This window comes from Hemitrygon akajei, chromosome 7 (assembly GCF_048418815.1).
Source record: "Hemitrygon akajei chromosome 7, sHemAka1.3, whole genome shotgun sequence".
Taxonomy (NCBI): domain Eukaryota; kingdom Metazoa; phylum Chordata; class Chondrichthyes; order Myliobatiformes; family Dasyatidae; genus Hemitrygon; species Hemitrygon akajei.
In genome coordinates this window covers 180,517,024-180,540,138 of record NC_133130.1, presented here as the reverse complement: position 1 = coordinate 180,540,138, position 23,115 = coordinate 180,517,024, and the positions used below count along the sequence as shown (strand labels likewise).

General features: G+C 45.2%; 1 protein-coding gene across 1 annotated transcript in view; it reads right to left on the bottom strand.

Moving 5' to 3' along the window:
* LOC140731245 (hemicentin-1-like) overlaps positions 1–23,115 on the bottom strand; it is a 379,087-nt gene that overhangs the window by 334,245 nt on the left and 21,727 nt on the right. Inside the window, 1 exon segment of the mRNA XM_073052779.1 lies at positions 8,978–9,048. Within this exon segment, the coding sequence (XP_072908880.1) occupies positions 8,978–9,048 (71 nt within the window).

Here is a 23,115-nt window from a genome sequence, read left to right as displayed (position 1 = left end):
AAGGACAATTCCAACAGGTAGTTACTGTTGCCCAGTCACTGGTTAGGGATGATCCAGGCTCCTAGTTCTGGCTTATTAACAGAAGGACTTCCCCACTCCCGATCACAGACTTTTTATTCATCTATCCATTTCATTAAGAGAAACTTCTGTTCCCCTCCTTCCCTTTGAACCTTTGCCAGCTACAAAGCTCCTGGCTGCCGACTGGACAACCAACAAAATCTGATTAGATTAAAAACAGAATTCAGCACGTTCAGCAATGATTCAACCATATGTTGAGAATTTATTACAGCCAAGGGGATTAGAAGTCGATGTATAATAACAAAATTACTTTAATTGTTCCCCATACAGGAAGAACCCAGCTTGAGCCAACCTGTAATGTTACTTCCCCGACTTCTAAGTCAAATGTACAACTCATCCTTCTGACGTGGAATAGTATTTCGTGTAACTTTCATTGTTTAACAGTTTGACGTTATTTTTCTTGTCATTTGCTGGTCAGCACTTGAGCGGGCTGATATTGTGAGGGGTGTGCAAAGCATCAAAACTGAGCTCTTTTCCATCGCTATCCAACATCCATCTGCGCAGGAGGAGAGTGAAAACCTACTGAACACGTCCCCTGTTAATTCCCCACCACCAAGATCACTGAGAACAGCTGAATCCTGAACACTGATCAGGACTTGGACCAGACGACCTTCTAAAGCACCGTACTGTGAGAACTACTGCCACTGCTGACTGATCTACTGCAGGCCCCAATATAGTTATTAAAATGGCTGGCACGGTAGCATAGCGAGGCCCACAATAGCGCAGTGGGGCGGCACAGTCGCGTAATGGTTATCAAGCGCCCGAGATCAGCAATCAGGGTTCAATTCCCACCACTGGCTGTAACGAGCTTGTGCCTTCTCCCTGTGACCGTGTGGGTCCTTCAGTTTCCTCCAACCTTCCAAAGACGTACAGGTTAGAGTTAGTAAGTCATTGGCATGTTATGTTGGCGTTGGAAGCATAGCGACTCTTGTGAGCTGCCTCCGGCACATACTTGGACTGCGTTGGTCATTGGTCAGGACCTGAAGAAGCATCTCGGCCCGAAGCATCAACTATCCATTTCCATAGCTGCTGCCTGTGCTGCTGTTCCTCCAGCGTATTGTGTATGTTGCTTTGGATTTCCAGCATTTGCAGGCTTTCTTGTGTTTATAATCATTAGTTTTATGAAGCAGAGACACTGAGAATCCACAAGAGGAACAGAATACAGTGGAAGTACTCCAGGAGATGTACACTCAATGGCCTCTATGTTCGATACACCTGTACACCTGGCCGTTAATGCAAATATCCATTCAGCCAATCATGTTGTAGCAACTCAATGCATCAAAGCATGCAGTCATGGCCAAGAGGTTCAGTTGTTGCTCAGACCAAACATGAGAATGGGGAAGAAATGTGATCTAAATGACTTTGACCATGGAATGGTTGTTGGTGCCAAATGGGGTGGTTTGAGTATCTCAGAAACTGGGATCTCCTAGGATTTCATGCACAATAGTCTCTACAGATAATGGTGTGAAAAAAAAAACACCCATCGAGCAGCAGTTCTGTGAGCAATAATGCCTTGTTAAGGAAAGAATTCAGAGGAGAATGGCCAGGCTGGTTCAAGCTGACAGTAATTCAAATAACCACACGTTACAACAGCGGTGTGCAGAAGAGTATCTCTGAACACACAACACGTTGAACCTTGAAGAGGATGGGCTACAGCAGTAAACTAGCATGTTTCTTTTTGGAGTGAAGGAGGATGAGAGGTGACTTGATAGAGGTCTATACGATTATAAGAGGCATTAATATAGTGGACAGCCAGTATCCTTTTTCCAGGGTGAAATGGCTAATATCAGAGGACATCCTTTTAGGTAAGTGGAAGAAAATTTAGGGGAGATATCAGAGGCATTTTTGTTTTACACAGAGTGGTAAATGCCCAGAAAACACTACCATAACCCTCCATATTTCGTACATCCATATGCCTATCTGAGAGTATCTTAAATGCCCCCAATGTATCAGCCTCTGAGAATTTTTAAAAAATCACCAAGCAGGGTATAAAAACACTAACTTTTATTCATTGCTTTTGATCTCCAGGTAGATTAAAATTAGTTATAAAAATAAACTTCACATCTTGTTCATTCGGAAGGAGTATATATGGAAGCGGGTTGTGTAGGAGGGAAGGCTTAGATTGATCTTGGAGCGGGTTAAAAGGTTGGCGTAACATCATGTGCCAAGGGGCTGTACTGTGCTGGACTGTTCTGTGTTCTATCTGCATTTTGGGAAGTTAAACCAGGAGTACAGGAGTTGGGATGTCATGTTACAGAAAGTTGGTCACAATGTGCGCACAATGTAATGAAGCGACAGGGCATTGCCTGGAGGGAAGGCCTTGCGTTACAAGTAGAGACGGGATAAGCTGAGACTGGATCCCCTGGAGCAAAGGAGATAGAAGGGTGGATGTACAAAGGATTATATAAAGACGTGGGCCATTGGCAAGGTGGATGGTCAAAGTCACTGTCTCATGGGAGGGAAGTCTAAAACTTGATTTCATTTAGACTGGATTTCTGACATATCTCTCCCCTTTCTCGATCTCTGTCTCCCTCTCTGGAGACAAACTGCTTACTGACATCTTTTTTAAACCTACAGATTCCCACAGCTATTTTGACTAGACCTCCTCTCACCCTGTCTCCTGGAACAATACTGTTCCCTTGTCTTCACCAGGATGAGGCTTTCCTTTCCAAGATATCAGAGATGTCCTCCTTCTTCAACGAATAGGGCTTCTCTTCCTCCACCATTGATGCGGCCCTCACTCGCAACTCCCCCATTTTCTGGGCATCTGTGTTCACCCCATCTTCCCATAGTCTTAACAGGGATAGAATTCCGTGTGTCCTCACCTACCACCCCTTGAGCCTCCGCGTCCAACATATCATTCTCCGCAACTTCTGCCATCTTCAACAGGATCCTACCACCAACCACATCATTATCCCCCCTCCCAACGACTCTCTGCCTTCCAGGAGGATCACTCCTTCCATGATTCCTTTGTTCATTCATCCCTCCCCACTGATCTCCCATCTGGCACATCCCTGCAAATGACAAATGCTACACCTGCCCATTCATCTCCTCCCTTACCTTCAGTCCATCCAGGTGAGGCAACGCTTCATCCTGCGAATCTATTGGTCATCTATTGCATTGGGTGCTCCCGATGCAGCCTCCTTCACACTGGTGAGACCCAACGTTAACTCGGGGAACCGTTTTGTCAAACAGCTCCGCTCCATCCACCAAAAGTGGAATTTTCTGGCGGCCAGCCATTTTAATTCCTATCCCCGTTCGGTTCAGGGCCTCCACTGTTGCCATGATGACGCCACTCTCAGGGTGGAGGAGAACACCTGATATTCTGTTTGGGTAAGCTCCAAACTGATGGCATGACCTGACTGTACCCGGCTGGAAGCCCAAGAAGAGTTTATTCATCACATACACTGGGAAAGCACAAGACCCTTGATGGCATGAATATCAATTTCTCCTTCCATCGTTTTCTATTCCTCACTCTGGCCTTTTATTTCTTTTTCTCTCCTGCCTATCAGCTCCCCTGATGCCCCTCCTTCTGCCCTTTCTCCCATTATCCACTCTCCTCTCCTTCCTCTCCAGCCCTTACACTTTCCAACCCACCTGGCTTCACCCATCACCTTTAGCTAGTCCTCCTTCCCCTCCCCCCACCTTTTCATTTTGGCATCTTCCCCCTTCCTTTTTGGGCCAGAAGACGACTTGGATCCCGAATTATTGACTGTTTATTCATTTCCGTGGATGCTGTCTGGCCTGCTGAGTTCCTCCAGCATTTTGTGCAAGCGGCACGGGTTCAGGTTGAAAGGGGACAGATTTAAAACGGATCTGAGGGGCAAGTTTTCACACAGGGGGTGGTGTGTACATTGAACAAGCTGCCAGAGGAGGGTGGCAGAGGTAGGTACAATTGGACAGGTATATGGAGAAGAAGGATTTAGTTGGATAGGGACCAAATGCAGGCTAATGGGATTAGTTCAAATCGGAATGCTGGTCAGTATGGATGAGATGAGCTGAAGGATCTGTATCTGAACTGCATAACTCCGAATCCAAGAATCTATAAAGATAGGGCCATTTGGTCTGACTAGAGTGGGCTAGTGTTTAAAATCTGCACTGGTCTGCAGCAATTCCACCTTCAGCACACATCTCCCCATTCCTTCATTCTCTCACTGCCTTTCAGAAACAGCAGAGATGACTCGGCCTCTTTAAATATCTCGGTACACGGAAGGTAACCCAAGCAGAGTACAGGAATTGCGTTGGGGATCGGAGGGGACGAAAGGGCAACATTCCCATTGGAATACCGAGCAGGGCCTCTGACATTTCCTGAACGCTAGCAAAGCCTCATCATCCTGCAGTTAATCATTATAGGGAGGCTGCTTAGGCCAAATCCCAACAGTCAGCAGAAAATGGCAGCTAATAATAATTCAAGATTAGCTTTAGAGTTAAGGTACTTCCCAAAGGACAGTAGCAGACTTCACACACTAGGTAATTTGCTAACAGTGCTGGATCACATCATCAAGGGCCTCAATATAAGCCACATGGCCAATGGGCAATAGCTGCCTGTATAAACTATTTGAACTCTATCCATTGGAGGTCAGAACTTACAATTATTTTTAGCACAATTTTCAACAAGCCTTCTGCCACCCTCTGAACTTTCTTTTGCAAGGCTGGCATCGCAGGGATTATGAGGTATTGTTCTTCAGGTCAAAAGGTAATAAACTGAAATGTAGATGAAATCCAGTCGGGCAGAAGAGAAAACTTAGGTCCCATCCACGGAATTAGGTTCAGATCCTGCGGTAAGCAGGCACTCGTACCTCTGGGAAAGGAATGGTTGGAATTCAAGAATAGAAATGGCCAAGAATGGGACGACATAGCAACTTGAAAGAAAGGGTAAGAGGTAACAATTGATGGGTGACCTCCCTCACCCGACCTCCACTCCCACCCCCAACCATCAAAGGTGCCAGTGAAGGTTAGACTCTGGTTTTCCAGGACTTAAGATCAGAGGCGAGAGATTTAAAAGGGACATCAGGGGAAACTCATTCACATAAAGAGTGCAGTGCAGTTTGAAATGAGATGCCAGAAACAGTGATGGAGACAGGCACATCAGCAATGTTTAAAAGCCACCTAGAACGGTACATGAATAGGAGAGGTTTAGAGGGCCATGGGCCATACACGTCACCAAATAAATGGGCTCTGAAAACTCGCTCGTCCCTCATTCATGTTTTATATCACTGAGAATAGCCGGTCCCCTGTCACCACACTGTTCTGAAGAGAAAGGCCATTTATATACACTGAACAGCAGTTACGGATAATGACCATTTGGTAAATTGTGTATGATTGAATTCCTTACTATTCCTTACTTGCAAGATCAATCGCTATTCACAGTGCAGGTGTAACTCCCTGGGAATGGTTTCACTGCTAATGAAATGGTTGTTCTGTAGCAACAGTGTTTGGGTTATGGCTAGAGATAATGGGGGCTCTGGAATGTGCGCCGTCCAATGAAGGGAGTGTTTTCTTCTTGTTGTGTGCCTGAGACTGAGGTGATCTGGGTCTTTCGTTCAGTGAGAGATGGAGAGAGAAGACGCCAGAAAGGAGAGGTCGTAGACAGTCGGACGGAGTGGACTTGGAGTGGAGCTGGGAGTTGATGAAGCCCGGGGTAATCGGTGGAGAACCAACGGAAGGGAAACTGTGAGCTCCAACTTGTGCACATTAAACTGTTTCATTAAAATGGGCCCTTTTCTTTTTGTTTTACTTTACTAACCCTTCAGTCACATTAAAAGGGGCATCAGGGGAAACTCATTCACATAAAGAGTGCAGTGCAGTTTGAAATGAGACTTTACTAACCCTTCAGTCACATTAAAAATTATAAAGCTCAATTGTTTAATTGCACAGGGTGTACTGTCTGTTATTTCAGGGTACTGATTTGTAAGAGGGTGACACATCACGCAGCACCACACAAACAGGAGGGTTTGCACCTCAGTCTCAATAGTTTGATGGGGCCAGAGATTGTCTTCCCTGGACTTATACAGCCGACAGAACCCGGCGGTTACACAGGTGTTAAAAGTCAGTCGAAACTACATGCCCTCTTCTCATTGTTTCGTCAGGAAGGAGGTACAGAAGCCTGAAGGCACACACTCAGCGATTCAGGAACAGGTTCTTCCCCTCTGCCATCTGATTTCTGAATGGACATTGAACCCATGAACAGTACTTCACTTTTTTTATCATTTCTGTTTTTGCACTACTGTTTATAATTTAACTATTTAATATACCTATACTTACTGTAATTCATTTATTTCTATATTTATTATGTATTGCATTGTAGTGCTACAACAAAGTTAACAAATTTCACAACATATGCTGATGACATTAAACCTGATTCTGATTCTGATTCTGAAGCTGACAACCGATGATACTTTGAATTCAGTAATTGTCTTTAGTCGGTGTGTGTTCCTTGGATCGCTTATCCTGTCTCCAGAAGTGAGATGGCTCCAGCCCACATGCTATGCTTTCCTGTTCCACATCCTTCCATTGCATTCTTATCTCATCTCCAGTAAGCCAAAATGGCTCAGGGTATCTGCTCTGTGAAGGGAAGCTGTTTCCTTCAAAGACCTGTCTTGCCTGGGCTGTCAGCACTCTATCTGCAATCTGTCTTTGTCTGGACATTAACTCTTGCCTTGCCACAGCCTCCACAATGGGACGAGCCTGCTGGGCACATGGCCGGTATGGATGTGTTGGACTGAAAGGCCTGTTTCCATGCTATATCGCTCGAAACTCCATGACTCTGAACAAGAATGCTATCATATTACATTCAGGGGGTGGTTGGTCTGTGTAAATGGGGGTGAACAGTGTCAATGTTCCTGCAGGGCATGGAGCCAGACCAGCAAGTCGCCCTTAATCAGTAACTATGACTGACAATGATTGTCATGATACAACAGTTGTGACCTCTATGGTGTTGCTGGAATTCAGACATTTGATCCTGTACGGGGGGCTCTCATTCCTAACTGGGCTTCCCCTGACCTGGGAATGATTGATGACAACAGTGTGTCCAATATCCACCAGCAGCAACATCTCTGGCTTTGATAAGCGGAATTGCCAATGACAGAAATGGAAACAGCTGCAAACACACCGACACCATTCCCAAAAAGCTGAACTGTCAAGGACTTCTTCCATTTATAAAGTTCTCTGGAGCAAGAAACAAGACCTTAGATGCTTTAGGAATACTAACATTCCGATAGTCTTACTGGGAAGAGTACATTCATTCCAGAGGCCTGAGGGGAAATCCAGTTGATGAGGGAATAAATATCTTTGAGGAGGAGGTGTCTAAGAGGATCCTGGGCCCAATCCCAGAAATTTTCTTGCACTTTTTCTGCATACGTGCAGGCTGCCCCCAGTATGTGTTGGTTGTTAACGCAAATGACACAGTTAAAAAAACATCTAATTCAAGTTTAATTATCATTCAAGCATACATGGATACAGCCGAGCGAAACAGCATTTCTCTGGGGCCAAGGTGCAAACCATACACAGCACGTTCAAAACAGTGAGCAAAAAAAAAATCACATAAAAAACACATATATAGTCCAAATCCCTGAGCAGCATGTCCCATAAATTGATTGTACAGATTCCTGGGAGTGCACAGCCACTGCAATCCAGTCTGTCATTCCACCAATCGAGCACTGATGGGAAAGGACAACCCCCAACCAAACATGAACGCAATGCTGCATCACCTCCGGCGTCTCTCTCTTGGACTGCAGCAACAGGCAAGCCCCCGGCTTGAGGCCTAGTCCTCACCACAACTGAGGCCACACAGCTCCCACACTGCCTGTTGCACCACCAGACAAGGGAAACAGGCCTGCAGCATCCCAGGGCTTGAGACTATGTCCTGGGTACAGACAAGGCCATGCATCTCCCACACCATCTGTCATGCCACCCAACAAGAGAATCAGGCCAGCAGCATCTTACATTATCAATGTCCAACAGGGTCATGCAATCGCAAGTGAATTGTCCAAGACAATCACCCATGGTTACACTGCACACCGCCTTCATGCCCCCAACTCTGATGTCTTCGAGTAGCAGTCAGCAGTCTGCACCCAGGCCCACTCCTCTGAAACCCGGTTCAGCTCCTCTGACACCCCCCCCCGGTCAGCTCTTCCGATCAACGAGTAACATTGAACAAAGAAAAAAGCTCCTCGAGAGGCTATTGTGTCCAAACGTGCCACCATCTTACCGGAAGTAGGCACACATTCGGATGTACATGTGATAAATAAATCTAAGTCTAAATTTTTTTTCAGTTATTTTGATCTGTAGTGGACATGGACGTGGCATTTAATGGAAATATTTATTTTTCTGGAATTTTATATTGAATAATTTTTCACCTGGTGATAAGTGGGTACAGGTGTCCTCCCCTTTACAAAGATAGAGCGTTCCTATGAAACCTTTCTTAAACCGAAATGGCATAAAGTGAAGAACCATTAATTTGTATGGGAAAAATTTTCGTAAAAGCGAAAATCCTCTTTATAATGCGAAAACAGGTTACTAATGTAGGTCTTTTGTAAAAGCGAAGTGACTTAAGCGAACATTCGTAAAGCAGGGGACACCTGTAATACCATAAAATTCAACGCATCCAATGTCAATGGCAAGAGATTTAATTAATTATATTTTACTTTACTTTATCACATTGGTTTCAAAATTACTTCATTTAAAGGTATTTTCATGCTGCCTTTAAATGAGATCTTATATTTCAATGGAAATGTCCCCACTGTTTTTCACAGAGCCGCCCAAACAACTCAGGTGCCACGTTGCTCCACATAAACAATACAAGTTGACGCACAGTCTCAGAACTGAGGCCTTGAGAACATCTGAGCTCAAGTAAGGTTGGGTTCCAAGTGGCAAAGGTCAAAGCAGGCTCAGCACTAACCTGCACGTAGAGATCTCGGAGCTCCCTCTGGAATTTCTTTGGGTCTGAAGTGACAGTAACAGGACCAATCTCTGCAAGAGGGCAAAGAATAACTCATCACAGCCCGCCGTAAAAGAGCCCCTTACCAAAACTTTGATGATTGTTATGCTCTGTGAGAAGACACGCAGCAGGGATTTGAAACATTTTAGAAACCAGACGCATCAAGTGCTGGCAGCTACAACGGCCCATTTCTGACATCAGATATTGCCTTTTTCATAAACATAGTCTGTTAAACTAAAACACATCTTCGACTTAACCTCAAAATCTAAGGAAAGTATGTCAAACTATGAATGTGGAATTAGACATCTGTTATGATAAAGAGATAGAAGAGATAACCTTTATTTGTCACCAACAGTACGATGCAAAATTCTTACACACATACTGTGCGTATACAGTACCTCGGGTGCCAAAGATTTTTGCTCAGTACTGTAGTAATTTTATGTATTGCACTGTACTGCTGCCACAAAAAAAAACAAATTTCATGACGTGTGAGTGATAATAAACCTGATTCTGATGTGGGTCTCTATTGTGGACTGAGAGTGGAAAGGGGGCAGGGAGAGGGGAATCATGGTTGGGAAAAGGGGAAGGGAGAGGGGAGGGAGCAGGAAGCACCAGAGAGACATTCTGTAATGATCAATATATCAATTAATTGGGATCAAATGACCTTGCTTGGAGTCTCAGGGCTGGGTGTGTCTGCACCCATGCCACCCCCTCTCCCCCCCACCCCCGGCACTCCTTCTCTGCCAGCTGAACCACACTCCTCCTTTGGCATTCCACCCTCACCATTCCCAACATCCTATGCTCCTGCCAGATTTAGGAATTTGCTTTCAAAGAACATAGATAGAACATAGAATAGTACAGCACATTACAGGCCCTTCGGCCCACAATGTTGTGCCGACCCTCAAATCCTGCCTCCCATATAACCCCCCACCTTAAATTCCTCCATATACCTGTCTAGTAATCTCTTAAACTTCACTAGTGTATCTGCCTCCACCACTGACTCAGGCAGTGCATTCCACACACCAACCACTCTCTGAGTGAAAAACCTTCCTCTAATATCCCCCTTGAACTTCCCTCCCCTTACCTTAAAGCCATGTCCCCTTGTACTGAGCAGTGGTGCCCTGGGGAAGAGGCGCTGGCTGTCCACTCTGTCTATTCCTCTTAATATCTTGTACACCTCTATCATGTCTCCTCTCATCCTCCTTCTCTCCAAAGAGTAAAGCCCTAGCTCCCTTAATCTCTGATCATAATCCATACTCTCTAAACCAGGCAGCATCCTGGTAAATCTCCTCTGTACCCTTTCCAATGCTTCCACATCCTTCCTATAGTGAGACGATCAGAACTGGACACAGTACTCCAAGTGTGGCCTACCCAGAGTTTTATAGAGCTGCATCATTACATCGCGACTGTTAAACTCTATCCTTTGACTTATGAAAGCTAACACCCCATAAGCTTTCTTAACTACCCTATCTACCTGTGAGGCAACTTTCAGGGATCTGTGGACATGTAACCCCAGATCCCTCTGCTCCTCCACACTACGAAGTATCCTGCCATTTATTTTGTACTCTGCCTTGGAGTTTGTCCTTCCAAAGTGTACCACCTCACATTTCTCCAGGTTGAACTCCATCTGCCACTTCTCAGCCCACTTCTGCATCCTATCAATGTCTCTCTGCAATCTTTGACAATCCTCTACACTATCTACAACACCACTAACCTTTGTGTCGTCTACAAACTTGCCAACCCACCCTTCTACATCCACACCCAGGTCGTTAATAAAAATCACAAAAAGTAGAGGTCCCAGAACAGATCCTTGTGGGACACCACCAGTCACAACCCTCCAATCTGAATGTTCTCACTCCACCACGACCCTCTGCCTTCTGCAGGCAAGCCAATTCTGAATCCACCTGGCCAAACATCCCTGGATCCCATGCCTTCTCACTTTCTGAATAAGCCTACTATGTGGAACCTTGTCAAATGCCTTACTAAAATCCATGCAGGTCACATCCACTGCACTACCTTCATCTATATGCCTGGTCACCTCCTCAAAGAACTCTATCAGGTTTGTTAGGCACGATCTGCCCTTCACAAAGCCATGCTGACTGTCCCTGATCAGACTGATTCTCTAAATGCCCATAGATCCTATCTCTAAGAATCTTTTCCAACAGCTTTCCCACCACAGACATAAGGCTCACTGGTCTATAATTACCCAGACTATCCCTACTACCTTTTTTGAACAAGGGAACAACATTCGCCTCCCTCCAATCTGCCGGTACCATTCCCGTGGACAACGAGGACATAAAGATCCTAGCCAGAGGCTCAGCAATCTCTTCCCTCGCCTCATGGAGCAGCCTGGGGAATATTCCGTCAAGCCCCGAGGACTTATCCGTCCTAATGTATTTTAACAACTCCAATACCTCCCCTCCTTTAATATCAACATGCTCCAGAACATCAACCTCACTCATATTGTCCTCACCGTCATCAAGTTCCCTCTCATTGGTGAATACCGAAGAGAAGTATTCATTGAGGACCTCGCTCACTTCCACAGCCTCCAGGCACATCTTCACACCTTTATCTCTAATCGGTCCTACCTTCACTCCTGTCATCCTTTTGTTCTTCACATAATTCAAGAATGCCTTGGGGTTTTCCTTTACCCTACTCGCCAAGGCCTTCTCATGCCCCCTTCTTGCTCTTCTCAGCCCCTTCTTAAGCTCCTTTCTTGCTACCCTATATTCCTCAATAGACCCATCTGATCCTTGCTTCCTAAACCTCATGTATGCTGCCTTCTTCCACCTGACTAGATTTTCCACCTCACTTGTCACCCATGGTTCCTTCACCCTACCATTCTTTATCTTCCTCACCAGGACAAATTTATCCCTAACATCCTGCAAGAGATCCTTAAACGTCAACCACATGTCCATAGTACATTTCCCTGCAAAAACATCATCCCAATTCACACCCGTAAGTTCTAGCCTTATAGCCTCATAACTTGCCCTTCCCCAATTAAAAATTTTCCTGTCCTCTCTGATTCTATCCTTTTCCATGATAATGCTAAAGGCCAGGGAGCGGTGGTCACTGTCCCCCAGATGCTCACCCACTGAGAGATCTGTGACCTGACCCGGTTCGTTACCTAATACTAGATCTAGTATGGCATTCCCCCTAGTCGGCCTGTCAACATACTGTGACAGGAATCCATCCTGGACACACTTAACAAACTCTGCCCCATCTAAACCCTTGGAACTAATCAAGTGCCAATCAATATTAGGGGAAGTTAAAGTCACCCATGATAACAACCCTGTTATTTTGCACCTTTCCAAAATCTGCCTCCCAATCTACTCCTTGGTATCTCTGTTGCTACCAGGGGGCCTATAGAATACTCCCAGTAGAGTAACTGCTTGCTCCCTTCCTGTTCCTGACTTCCACCCATACTGACTCAAACCAGGATCCTGCTACATTACCCACTCTTTCTGTAGCTGTAATAGTATCCCTGACCAGTAATGCCACTCCTCCTCCCCTTTTCACCCCTCTCTATCCCTTTTAAAGCACTGAAATCCAGGAATATTGAGGAATAATTTCCACTCCACATTGACAAATACAGAGCTGTTCAAAAGTCTTATCACTCTAGCCTCAAGCATATATATGTGCCTCTGACTATTGCACAGTACTGTATACACCAGAACAGCAGAATATGCAGTGAAATGCATCCTTCACACCAAGTTATCGAGAACTGGGCCGGGGGCAGCCCGCAAGTGTCGCCACGCTTTGATGCTAGCGTAGCACGCCCTTAACTCTGCCGTCTTTTTGGAACGTGGGAGGAAACCCGAGCACCCAGAGGAAGCCCATGGGGTTTTGTTGCGAACAGACGAACTTACAGGGAGGAGCAGGAATCCAACCCCGATCCCACAGTAAAGCGTTGCGCTAACCGCCAAGTGACCGTGTCACCCGATGGGATAAATGAATGTGGAATTGGACATTTGGAATGGAATGCCTTCTCCCACTTTGGGGTTTTGATGCTAAGGATGGTCACGGAAGGTCTGGTGATTGCTTGCCACTGAGGTGAAAGCCCTTTGCTGTTCCCATGTCATTTTCCCCACACCACTTCACCAAACTCAGAAGGAAAAGAACTATTCCCTGCAAACTGTTAATCATCCAGATTCTGCAGAGTGCCAAACTAGAGGTAGTTTTGTGCAGAGTGCCCTAACCCACTGAATTACACTAAATAAATTCACGCTAGATTCAACCAGACAATTAATGCAGTCATCAGTCAGGGGTACACTGAGAGTCGTGGTGGTGATTCAAAACCACCCACAGCAGACAGAACCCCTGCTCACAATTCCTGTTGCAGTATCTGTGAATCAGATTGAAACACTTCTGTTTGAAAAGGACAAAATTTCTTCCATGAAATCTCAGATTCTGATCCCGATTTATTTATCACGTGTACATGCAGCACACGGTGAAGTGCTTCGTTCGCGTCAACAACCACAAGTGCCGCCACACATTCTGGCGCCAACGTAGCCTGCCCACAAAGCTCAGCGGTACAACACGCACAACGTAACGAGAGACAAAATAACAGTAGGAAAACAAGTTCTTTTCCATCCCCACCCACCGTTTTCTATCTCTCTGCTCTGGGAAAAAGAAGAGTAACTTTATTTGTCACATGCGCAACAAAATACAAAATGAACTGCGTCACTTTGCGTCAACGAGCAGCGCAGTCCGAGGATGGTGCTGAGGGCGGCCCACAAGTGTTGTCTTGTTCCTGGTGCCACCATAAAATGCCCACACCTCACTAATCCTAATTGTACACCATGGACTACGGGCTGAAACCAGAGTACCAGAGGAAGCCCACATGGGCGCCGGATGAATGCCTTACAGACAATGGCGGGAATTGAACCCCTACTGGGGATTTCTGGCGCTGAATGGCGATTGTGCTAACTGCTACACTACCATGCCCCCTCCCCATGCAATCACAGTGCAAACGGAGTAAGCAGACTTCGATTCCTGCGTATTCTGTTCTGCAGATTCACTGCCTCTAAGGGTAAAATGTTTAGTGAGCAAGTATTATTAACTCCACTATCAAAAATTCTATGCTAGTAGCAAAAATATCAGTGGATCTAACAGCGTCAGTGGAAAGAGTTAATGTTTTAGCTCTGAGAACCTTCATCAGAACTGAAAAGGAGATTAAGTGAAGGCTGCAGAGAGGGTTAGGGGAGGCCAATGGACGAAAACCTCTGAGAGGGTAAAATAATGAGGCAGTTAAGAAGAGATTAATGAAGACACAAGGCAGTGCAGACACCGAAACCTTCAGTAAAAAAACAAACTGCTGGAGGAACTCTGGGTCAGGCGGTGTCTGTTGAAGGAAATGGACAGAAAATGTTTTGGGTTGAGACTCAAAATCAGGTCTTAGCTACATTTCTTTGTATTTTGCAGTACCAACTTCGGATAGTCTGTATGGTGTTACATAGTCTGACCGAACGGAACAAAACCGGGGAAAGGTTACACAGAACGACAAACAAAAGCCGCTCGTCCTGATACAAACAGAAAGAAAGAGCAATCTGTCAGAAGTTGGAGCATTTGAGATGGAAGTCTGCTGACGCTGGGAGTCCAGACAGAAGATGAGATGTTGTAACAATACAGACTGAGAGGTTAGAGTGCAAGTGAGATAATTCAGGGAAGGATAAATCAACGCCCATTAGAAACTATATGTCCTGCAGCACGTATTTCCAATTTTGTTTTGACCAATCATACAATGGTATATTTGAATAAGAAACCACATAGCTGTATATTGCAAAAGGAAAATATGGTGGACAACCTGGTGGGACAACTCTTCAGAAGAAGATCTGTTATGTGAGTAAACTCCAGTGAAAAAGATGGTTTGGGTGAAGGATGAGCTACAGCAGTAAAAACAGTTTAGTTCTCACCATTTGTATATACTCAGCACCAGGAAATTCTCCTCAGAGAATCAATGGAAGAAGGAAAGATGAAGAAAATACACAAGGAAGTGCAGATACTGGAACCTGGAGCATGGGGGAGGAATTCTGGGTCACGTAGCATCTGTGGAGAGGAACGGACAGATGACAAGCAATTCAGCAGGTCAGGCAGCATCTATGGAGGGGAATAAAGAGTCGATGTTTTGGGCTGATACGTTTCATCTGGACTCATCCCAAAACGTAGACTGTTTATTCCCCCATGGATGCTGTCCAACCTGCTGAGTTCCTCCAGCATTTTGTGTCTGTTGTGTCTGCAGAATCGCTTCCATTTAAGACGGAATCAACACTGGTCAACGCAAAACAGTTGGACAAAGTAAACTGGCGCATGTAATTAAGGCCAAAAACATCTGAACTAGAGATAGCACACCAACAAAAAAAAGTTACACGGAGCTTCTCAGATCCCCTCAGATTCCTGGTGCCGAGTGCGTGCAAATTCCTGCTATATGTGCTCACTGTCTCTAAAGATAGTGTTCACCAATCAATCAGCTAGCTGATTGGACCTGTCACAAACACCCAATAAATCCATCAATAAAAATAAATGGACATTTTATATTTTCTATTCCCTGTGCTGAGATTGTATTCCAGCCAGTTCTTTAGAAATACTGGGCCCATTAGTCACGGTAATACCCTGACTGAGGTTTACAGACAGCTTCATGAACTTCAATGTTAAATGATTTGTCCTCCCTTATAAAATGTCACATTCCTCCCCTCACTGCCTTTGCTAAAGATTTTGTATCGTTCTGTGATTTTCATCCCACAGAATGGAGGCTGCCTCCAATCCTTCATCCCACTATTCCTGCTTTTCCACGGACCCAGCTTGCTATCCAGCAGCCGGAAGCAGAGTGAGGCTACTCACCTCCTGGCACAAGTGACCAAACTCGGGTACCTAACAAGATGGTTTGAGCATCAATCCACAGATCATAACCAGAGAACACAGAGGAGCAAAAAATATACCAGGACCCACCCCTCCCCACTCCCCATTACTGCACAAAGCCAGGGCTTGGTCCACTGCTTGGAAAACAACAAGCCAGGACATCCATGATGAATGCCGGCTGGTATTCAGGCCCGGGACCTTCCTGTACTGTGACTTACTCGTCTCACTGAAGAGACTCACTGAGACTCTTGAGGGAGCCTTGTTTAAGCAAATATAAAAATGCTGCTTTATTTCAAATAAAGTCAAATGGTGAATACTGCAAGACTTTGCCAGTGAACCGGGGTGACAGTCTGCAGACTGCGGACAATACTTCGAACTTCTTCCCCTCTCAGTCTCCAGCAAGACTACTCATCGTGCCAGCAGAGAGAGTTGTCTCTTGGGTTTCAGCTGCTCACAGTTTGATCACCTCCTCCTGCCTTTCTACTTCATTCCCATTCAGATCTCCTCATTACTTTAATCCTCCTGTCCACACTCCTCTCCCTTTCAATGACTCTCAGAAGGTATTCACTGGAGTTTAGAAAACTGGGGGGGGGGGGGGGGAACCTCACTGAAACCTACCAAATATCGAAAGGCCTGGATAGAATGGACATGGAGAGGATGTGTCCAGTAGTGGGAGAATCTAGGACCTCAGGATAGAAGTATGACTCTTTACAACAAAGATGAGGAGGAATTTCTTCAGCCAGGGGAGGTGAATCATGGAACACATTGACACAGACGGCTATGGAGACCAAGTTTAAAGCGAAGGTTGATAGATTCTCAATTAGTAATGGCATCAAATACTACACAGTAGAAGGCAGGAGAATAGGACTGAGAGAGAAAATTAATTGGCCATGATTGAATGGTAGATTTGACTCGATGGGCAGAATGGCCTAATTCAGCTCCATTGTCTTATGGTCTATTCACATGCATCCCCTCACAACCCTCCTCATGTCCACACAACACCCCAGTTCCCCATCCATGATTCACACACTCCAGCCATTACCTACCCACTCTGTAAATGACCCACCACTTCCATCCACGACCCACCCTTGCTGTCCATAACCCATACCTCCACATCCATAACTCACACCTTCCCTTCTCTATACCACCCTCACACTCCTCTGTCCATTACACTTGCCCCCACACCAGCCCCATCCATCCTCCCCACCCTCTTTCCCTTGGGTGAACCCCGGGTTTGCTGAGCTCGTTGTCTGGTCTGAGGTAAGGATAGTCCATGGTGAGCTACACTATTGTAATGATATGCTACAATTGCAATATAAAAAACCAACTCATGATATGTTTACGCTTTTCTTACACAACTGCTATTCCTGTTCGCCGGTAATCATTGTATGTTATTCTCTGTTGCACCAACCACATCAAACAGTTAAAACAACCTGTTACTCTCTTTCCTTACTCCACAGATCTGTTAGACCATGTTACATAAACCTCACTAAGAGTTTCTGACACATTGGACTATTCCAACAGTTGTCTCAAATTGAAGCCATCAACACACACAAAATGCCGGAGGAACTCAGCAGGCCAGGCAGCACCTACGGAAAAGAGTAAACAGTTGACATTTCGGGCTGAGACCGTTCAGCAGGACTGGTGAAGAGTTTTGGTCTGAAATGGAAACTGTACTCTTTTCCGTAGATGTTGCCTGGCCTGCTGAGTTCCTCCAGCATTTTGTGTGTGTTGCTTGGATTTCCAGCATCTGCAGATTTTCTCTTCTTTGTGATTGGAAACTTTATCCATCTCTGCCCTTGCTCTGTGCCATGCAGAAATCATTCATTTACCAGAGTCCCTACTCCCGATCTCTCTCCCATTTTCCTGAGTGGAAGAAATGCATGTGGAAGTCAGGGTCAAAAGAGTCCCTGGATAAATTCACCATCTGTCTCCCATGTGAATCGCCACTCTGCAAAGCCCTGTGTGGCTCAATCCTTCTGGGGAGGAGGGAACGTTGTTGCTGGGAGAATCCTGGCAGGATCCAGAGGTGGGAAAGTGATGCAAGTCAAACTATGTTTGCACACGTCTAGGAAAATAAAACACATCTCTGCTTGGCAACACACTTCTCACTTGGGGAACGATCCTGCAGGGGACCCAAGGAGAAGCAATAATATTACACCTACAATATGACAAAAGCTCCATCCGAGGAATGGTGAGTTAATCCAGTGAAAGACTGAGTCAGGGGCACCAGGGGAACTCAAGCTACATTGATTCAGTTCTGTTGGAAGTGACTGCCTGGGAGAGGCCAATGTTTTAATTAGTAAAACTCCACTAATCCAGCAAATGCTGCACCGGTGGGTCTGGTCTCTGCGACTTTTCAGATTATTAGGTATTATCCCTACGAATACCTCAGCACATTCTAAATCCTTTTTAGATATTACACATAAGTATAATGACTCAAGGGATCGAACCTGGGTCCAACACATTGTTGCAATCATGAAGGCAGCACACCAGCTCCTATTTCAGTAGTTTGAGGAGATTTGGTCTGTCAGTAAAGACACTCGCAAATTTCTATAGATGTACCATGGAGAGTGTTCTATAAACACGGAGATTCCGCAGATGCTGAAAATCCAGAGCAACACACAGAAAATGCTAGAGGAACTCAGCGGGTCAGGCAGCAGCTATAGAGAGGAATTTGGGCCAAAACATTCATCCCTGAGTCGTGATGAAGGGTCTCAGCCAAAAACATCAACTGCTTATTCCTCTCCACAGATGCTGCCAAACCTGCTGAGTTCCCCCAACATTTTGTGTGTGGAGAGCATCCTGACTGTGTGCATCGCCGTCTGATATGAGAGGCGCCAATGCACAGGAACCTGAGAGGGTTGTAGGGTATTAAAAACAATCAACATCGTAGACTTGTTCTGGTGCTAGATTTTCGTAATCAGCAGATGCTTTAAAAATCTAATCCCATCCCTTTTCTTAAATTTCTGCAACTAGCCTGTAAATAGTCACAATTACCTTCAATTTTCAGCGTTAATAGATCTTTGCTTGCTTCACAATCAGCATACTGTTAAGTGGCATATGTTCGTTCCAACCCTGAACAATCCATTCTTTCACCACACGATCGAGATCTTCATTTCTCTGCTTTGAGCCATGTTTCTCTATTTCTCACTAACTTCTGTTTTATGTGAGGTCCCTTCTCAGAACCGTCTGTGATGCACAGAGACCAACGCACCACCTGGGAAGCATGTGGAATTTTCCATTCATGACATCATATCAGCACTCCAAAAAGAAATTTCAGATTTCAGAATTTTTTGGATCTTGGACTTTCAGATAAGGGGCACTCAACCTGTACCATCCAGGACATACCCCCTTCTCATTACCACCATCAGGGAGGAGGTACAGGAAGCTCAAGACCCACACTCACTGGTTTAGGAACAGCTTCTTCCTCTCTGCATGAGATTTCTGTGTAGTTCACACTATCTCACTATTCCTCTTTTGCACTGTTTATCTTTGTAATTTATAGTCATTTTTATGTCTTGTGCTGTACTGCTGCCACATAACAACAATTTTCAGGACCCATGATCGATCATAATAAACCTGATTTTGATTCTAAACCTAGTTTAGAAACCTAGTGAACCTAGTTAAATTTAAAGGGGTCACTGGATCCAGTGAGATTCCAGGGAGCATAGGAAAAGAAGTGCCAGAGGAAAGAGAGGGAATTTAAACAAAAGGGAAACAACCTGCTGGAGGAACTCAGGGGGTGGGAGGAATGTTGGGGAGGTGGGATATCCTGCGTAAGGACCCACATGGGAAATGGGCCTCAGTGTGCATAAAGGGAGTTCTGGAAATTGAGCTCCAGTGTGTTTAAAGAAAACATGGAAACCCTGGTGCACAAAACACCAGACATCAAGCTGAGCCCAGGAAACATCACTTGGTGAGGCTAAACACAGAGTGCACTGCAGATGCTGGGGTCAAAGTAATATGTACAACAAGCTGGAAGAACTCAGCAGATCGGGCAGCATCCATGGAAATGAGTAGTCAACGTTTCGGGCCAAGACCCTTCGTCAGGACTGAAGAGGGAGGGGGCAGGGGCCCTCTAAAGAAGGTGGGGGGAAGGTGAAGCTCATGCTGAAATGCTGAAAATCAGGATTTCCCAGTAATCAGGTATTGGATTTTCAGTTTGATTATAGATTTCATGAACATGTATATTTTTAGAACAAGGCCAAGCCAGAAAGGGATTCAGATTAGTTATTAAAGTTTGCATTTGTCATTCTTGCCAAGAGAATCGACAACACCAACGGTTTCCACACTAACACTCTCTCAGTCTCTCAAAGCAAAGACCAGCAAATGGGCACCAGCTGCTTGTATTCAAATAAAGAAAGGGGGAACAAATCCTTTCAAAAGGAGAGACAGGTAATACATCAAAGGTATTCTGCCTTGCAAGAGGTGACCTGAAAGCCTTGGGGTGGAGAGCAGGAAAGTGCAGTGCACGATACAGCTGCTGTGAACTCTGTCATAAATCCATCAGCCAAGGCTGCTGACAGTGACTTCCCTGTTTATATCACTACCGGTACTTTTCTTTCGGCTGGGACCTTTTCCCTTCTAAGTACTGAACACCTTCCTCGATAAACAAGACAATTTCTCCTGTCTATCTCATTCATTACCCATGCTGGTTTGGACAAAACTGTACTCACGTATTCCCGGCAGAGGACAAAACAATGTCAGGGATACGTTCTCATTGCATACCTTCCTGCTACATGCCTGCATCCTCACTATGGTCACTGGCTAGTTGCCAGTGTTCTGATCACAGAACAGTAGGTCCCACCACACAACAAACCACTTTGGAAGATTGCTGACACCAGCTCCAACATCCCCAGAGGTTAATGAATGAAATGTTGGCCTTGGTTCCTCACTTGTAGGTCAGGTAAAGATTAACCGTCTCTCTCTAGAGCTCTCCCTGCTAAACAACCCCCAGGACAGTGCTGGTTTGTGAACTGTAGTTTAATGGACCCTGGTGCCTCTCCTGTTGCTCACGTGGTAGGGAGGGAGGGTGCTTTTTCTGGTGCGGCTGGGGTGGGGGGGGTATGCTTTTGTTGCTGCCTGCATGAAGGAAAGGGGGGGTTGGGGTTTCTACGTTTCTATTATTCTATAGGGCTTCTTTGTTTTGTGGGTGTCTGTGAAGAGGACGAATTTCAGTTTGTACATACTCCGGAACTATGCCTCATCCTAGCCACAAAGAGCCAAAAAATATGAACAGTTACTGTGCAAAGCAGAAGAAATAAGAAAGCATGTGGTATATGGGTCTTCATTATATGGGGGATTGAGTTCAAGAGCTGCGAAGTAATGTTGCAGCTCTACAAAACTCTGGTTAGACCACACTTGGAGTATCGCACTCATTTCTGGTCACCTCATCATAGGAAGGTTGTGGAAGCTTTGGAGAGGATGCAGTGATTTACCTGAACTACGGAGCATGGCTTATGAGAAAAGGTTGAGCAAGATAGGCCTTCTCTCTTTGGAGTGAAGGAGAATGAGAGATGACTTGATAGAAGTGTATAAGATGATAAAAGACATGGATAGAGTGGACAGCCAGGGACTTTTTCCCCAGGGTGCCAACGGCTAATACAAGAGGGCATAATTTTAAGGTGATTAGAGGAAGGTATAGGGGGAATTTCAGAGGTAGGTTTTTCACACAGAGAGTGGTAAGCACATTATTAGGGACATTTCAGAGACTCTTTGATAGGCACGTGGATAGAAGAAATGAAAGGGAAATGTGGGATGGACAGGTTAGACTGACCTTGTACTCATATTATGTTCTATGACAATCTGGAGATGAAAGATAGGAGAAAATTTTAATAAAAGAACAAAAACAAGTCAGCACATTCATCCAAATTAGAAGTGCAAGCTCAGAATTGGAATCAGGTTTATTATCTCTGACATATGGCGTGAAATAAGTTGTTCTGTGACAGCAGTAAAATGACAATTTAAACAATAAATAGATAATGCAGAAGTTGTGATTGTCAAGCCTACAGCGCTTACAGTCTTCTCACCAACACTCGTTGCACCTTTCTGCACTGAGTTTCTTTCTAGGTTTGCCCATTCCACCAAGTTGCTAATGTCCTCTTGAAATCTGATACGTCATCACTGCTGACCAGCTCTGCCAGCGTCAGATCATCTGCAGACGGCGAAGCACTGCCCTACAGTGGGACGGAAGGATCAAAAGCAGATGGACACGTAACTGCAGTCCATAATTAAGCAAACATTGAAAGAACTCAGCCAGTCAGGCAGCATCTGTGGGGAGAGAAACCAGTCAATGTTTTGGATCAGAAATCCTTCCTCAGATCTGGGGGTAGAGCGGAGGGTACACAAGAGGTTCTGCAAATGCTGAAATTCTTGAGCAACACACACAAAATGCTGGAGGAACTCAGCAGGTCAGGCAGCATCTACAGAGGGGAATGAACAGCTGATGTTTCAGGCCTCAGTTGTTCACTTCCTTCCACAGGTGCTGCCTGACCTGCTGAGTTTTCCAGCATTTTGAGTGTGCCGCGGAGTGGAGGCTCAGCAGCTCAAAAGCAGAGGGAGAAGCACTGGCGTAAGGCAGGAGATAGGTTAAAGCAGATCAGATAAGAAGAAGCCTGTGTATGGGCCTTTAGCAAAAAGGTTTAGAGAAGAGGGGTGAGAAAGACACATGGGCGTAACAATGGAACACAATAAGAGAACAGTTCGCCTGAAATTGGAGAATTCAGTGTTCATTCCATAAGATTGAAAAATGCATGGAGATAAGATATCCTTCCAGTTTACATAGCTATAGCAGTGGAAGAGGACACAGACAGATGGTTCAAACTGAGAGTGGGATTGAGAATTAAAGCAGCACCTTATAGAAATATCTGGATGGCCACGAGACCAGGGCAGAATACAAATTGCAAGCAAATGTGAACACAACATTCAGATGAAGAAGTCTGCAGATGTTGGAACCTGGAACAAACCACAAGCTGCTGAAGGAACTCAGCAGGTCAGGCAGCATTTGTGCTGGTCAATGTTTTGGGCCAAGACCCTACATCAGAGAGCCTACGATCAATCACCTTTATGGATTGATTGCAAGTGATCTGCACAGCATGAAGGGTCTCGGCCCAAAACATTGGCTGTTTGTTCCCTTCTCTAGAAGATGCCTGACCTGCTGAGTTCTTCCAGCATTTTGTATGTGGCACCTAATCTGTGTTCAGTGTGTATCTAAGGTATGGCAGGTATGGCACGTGCCC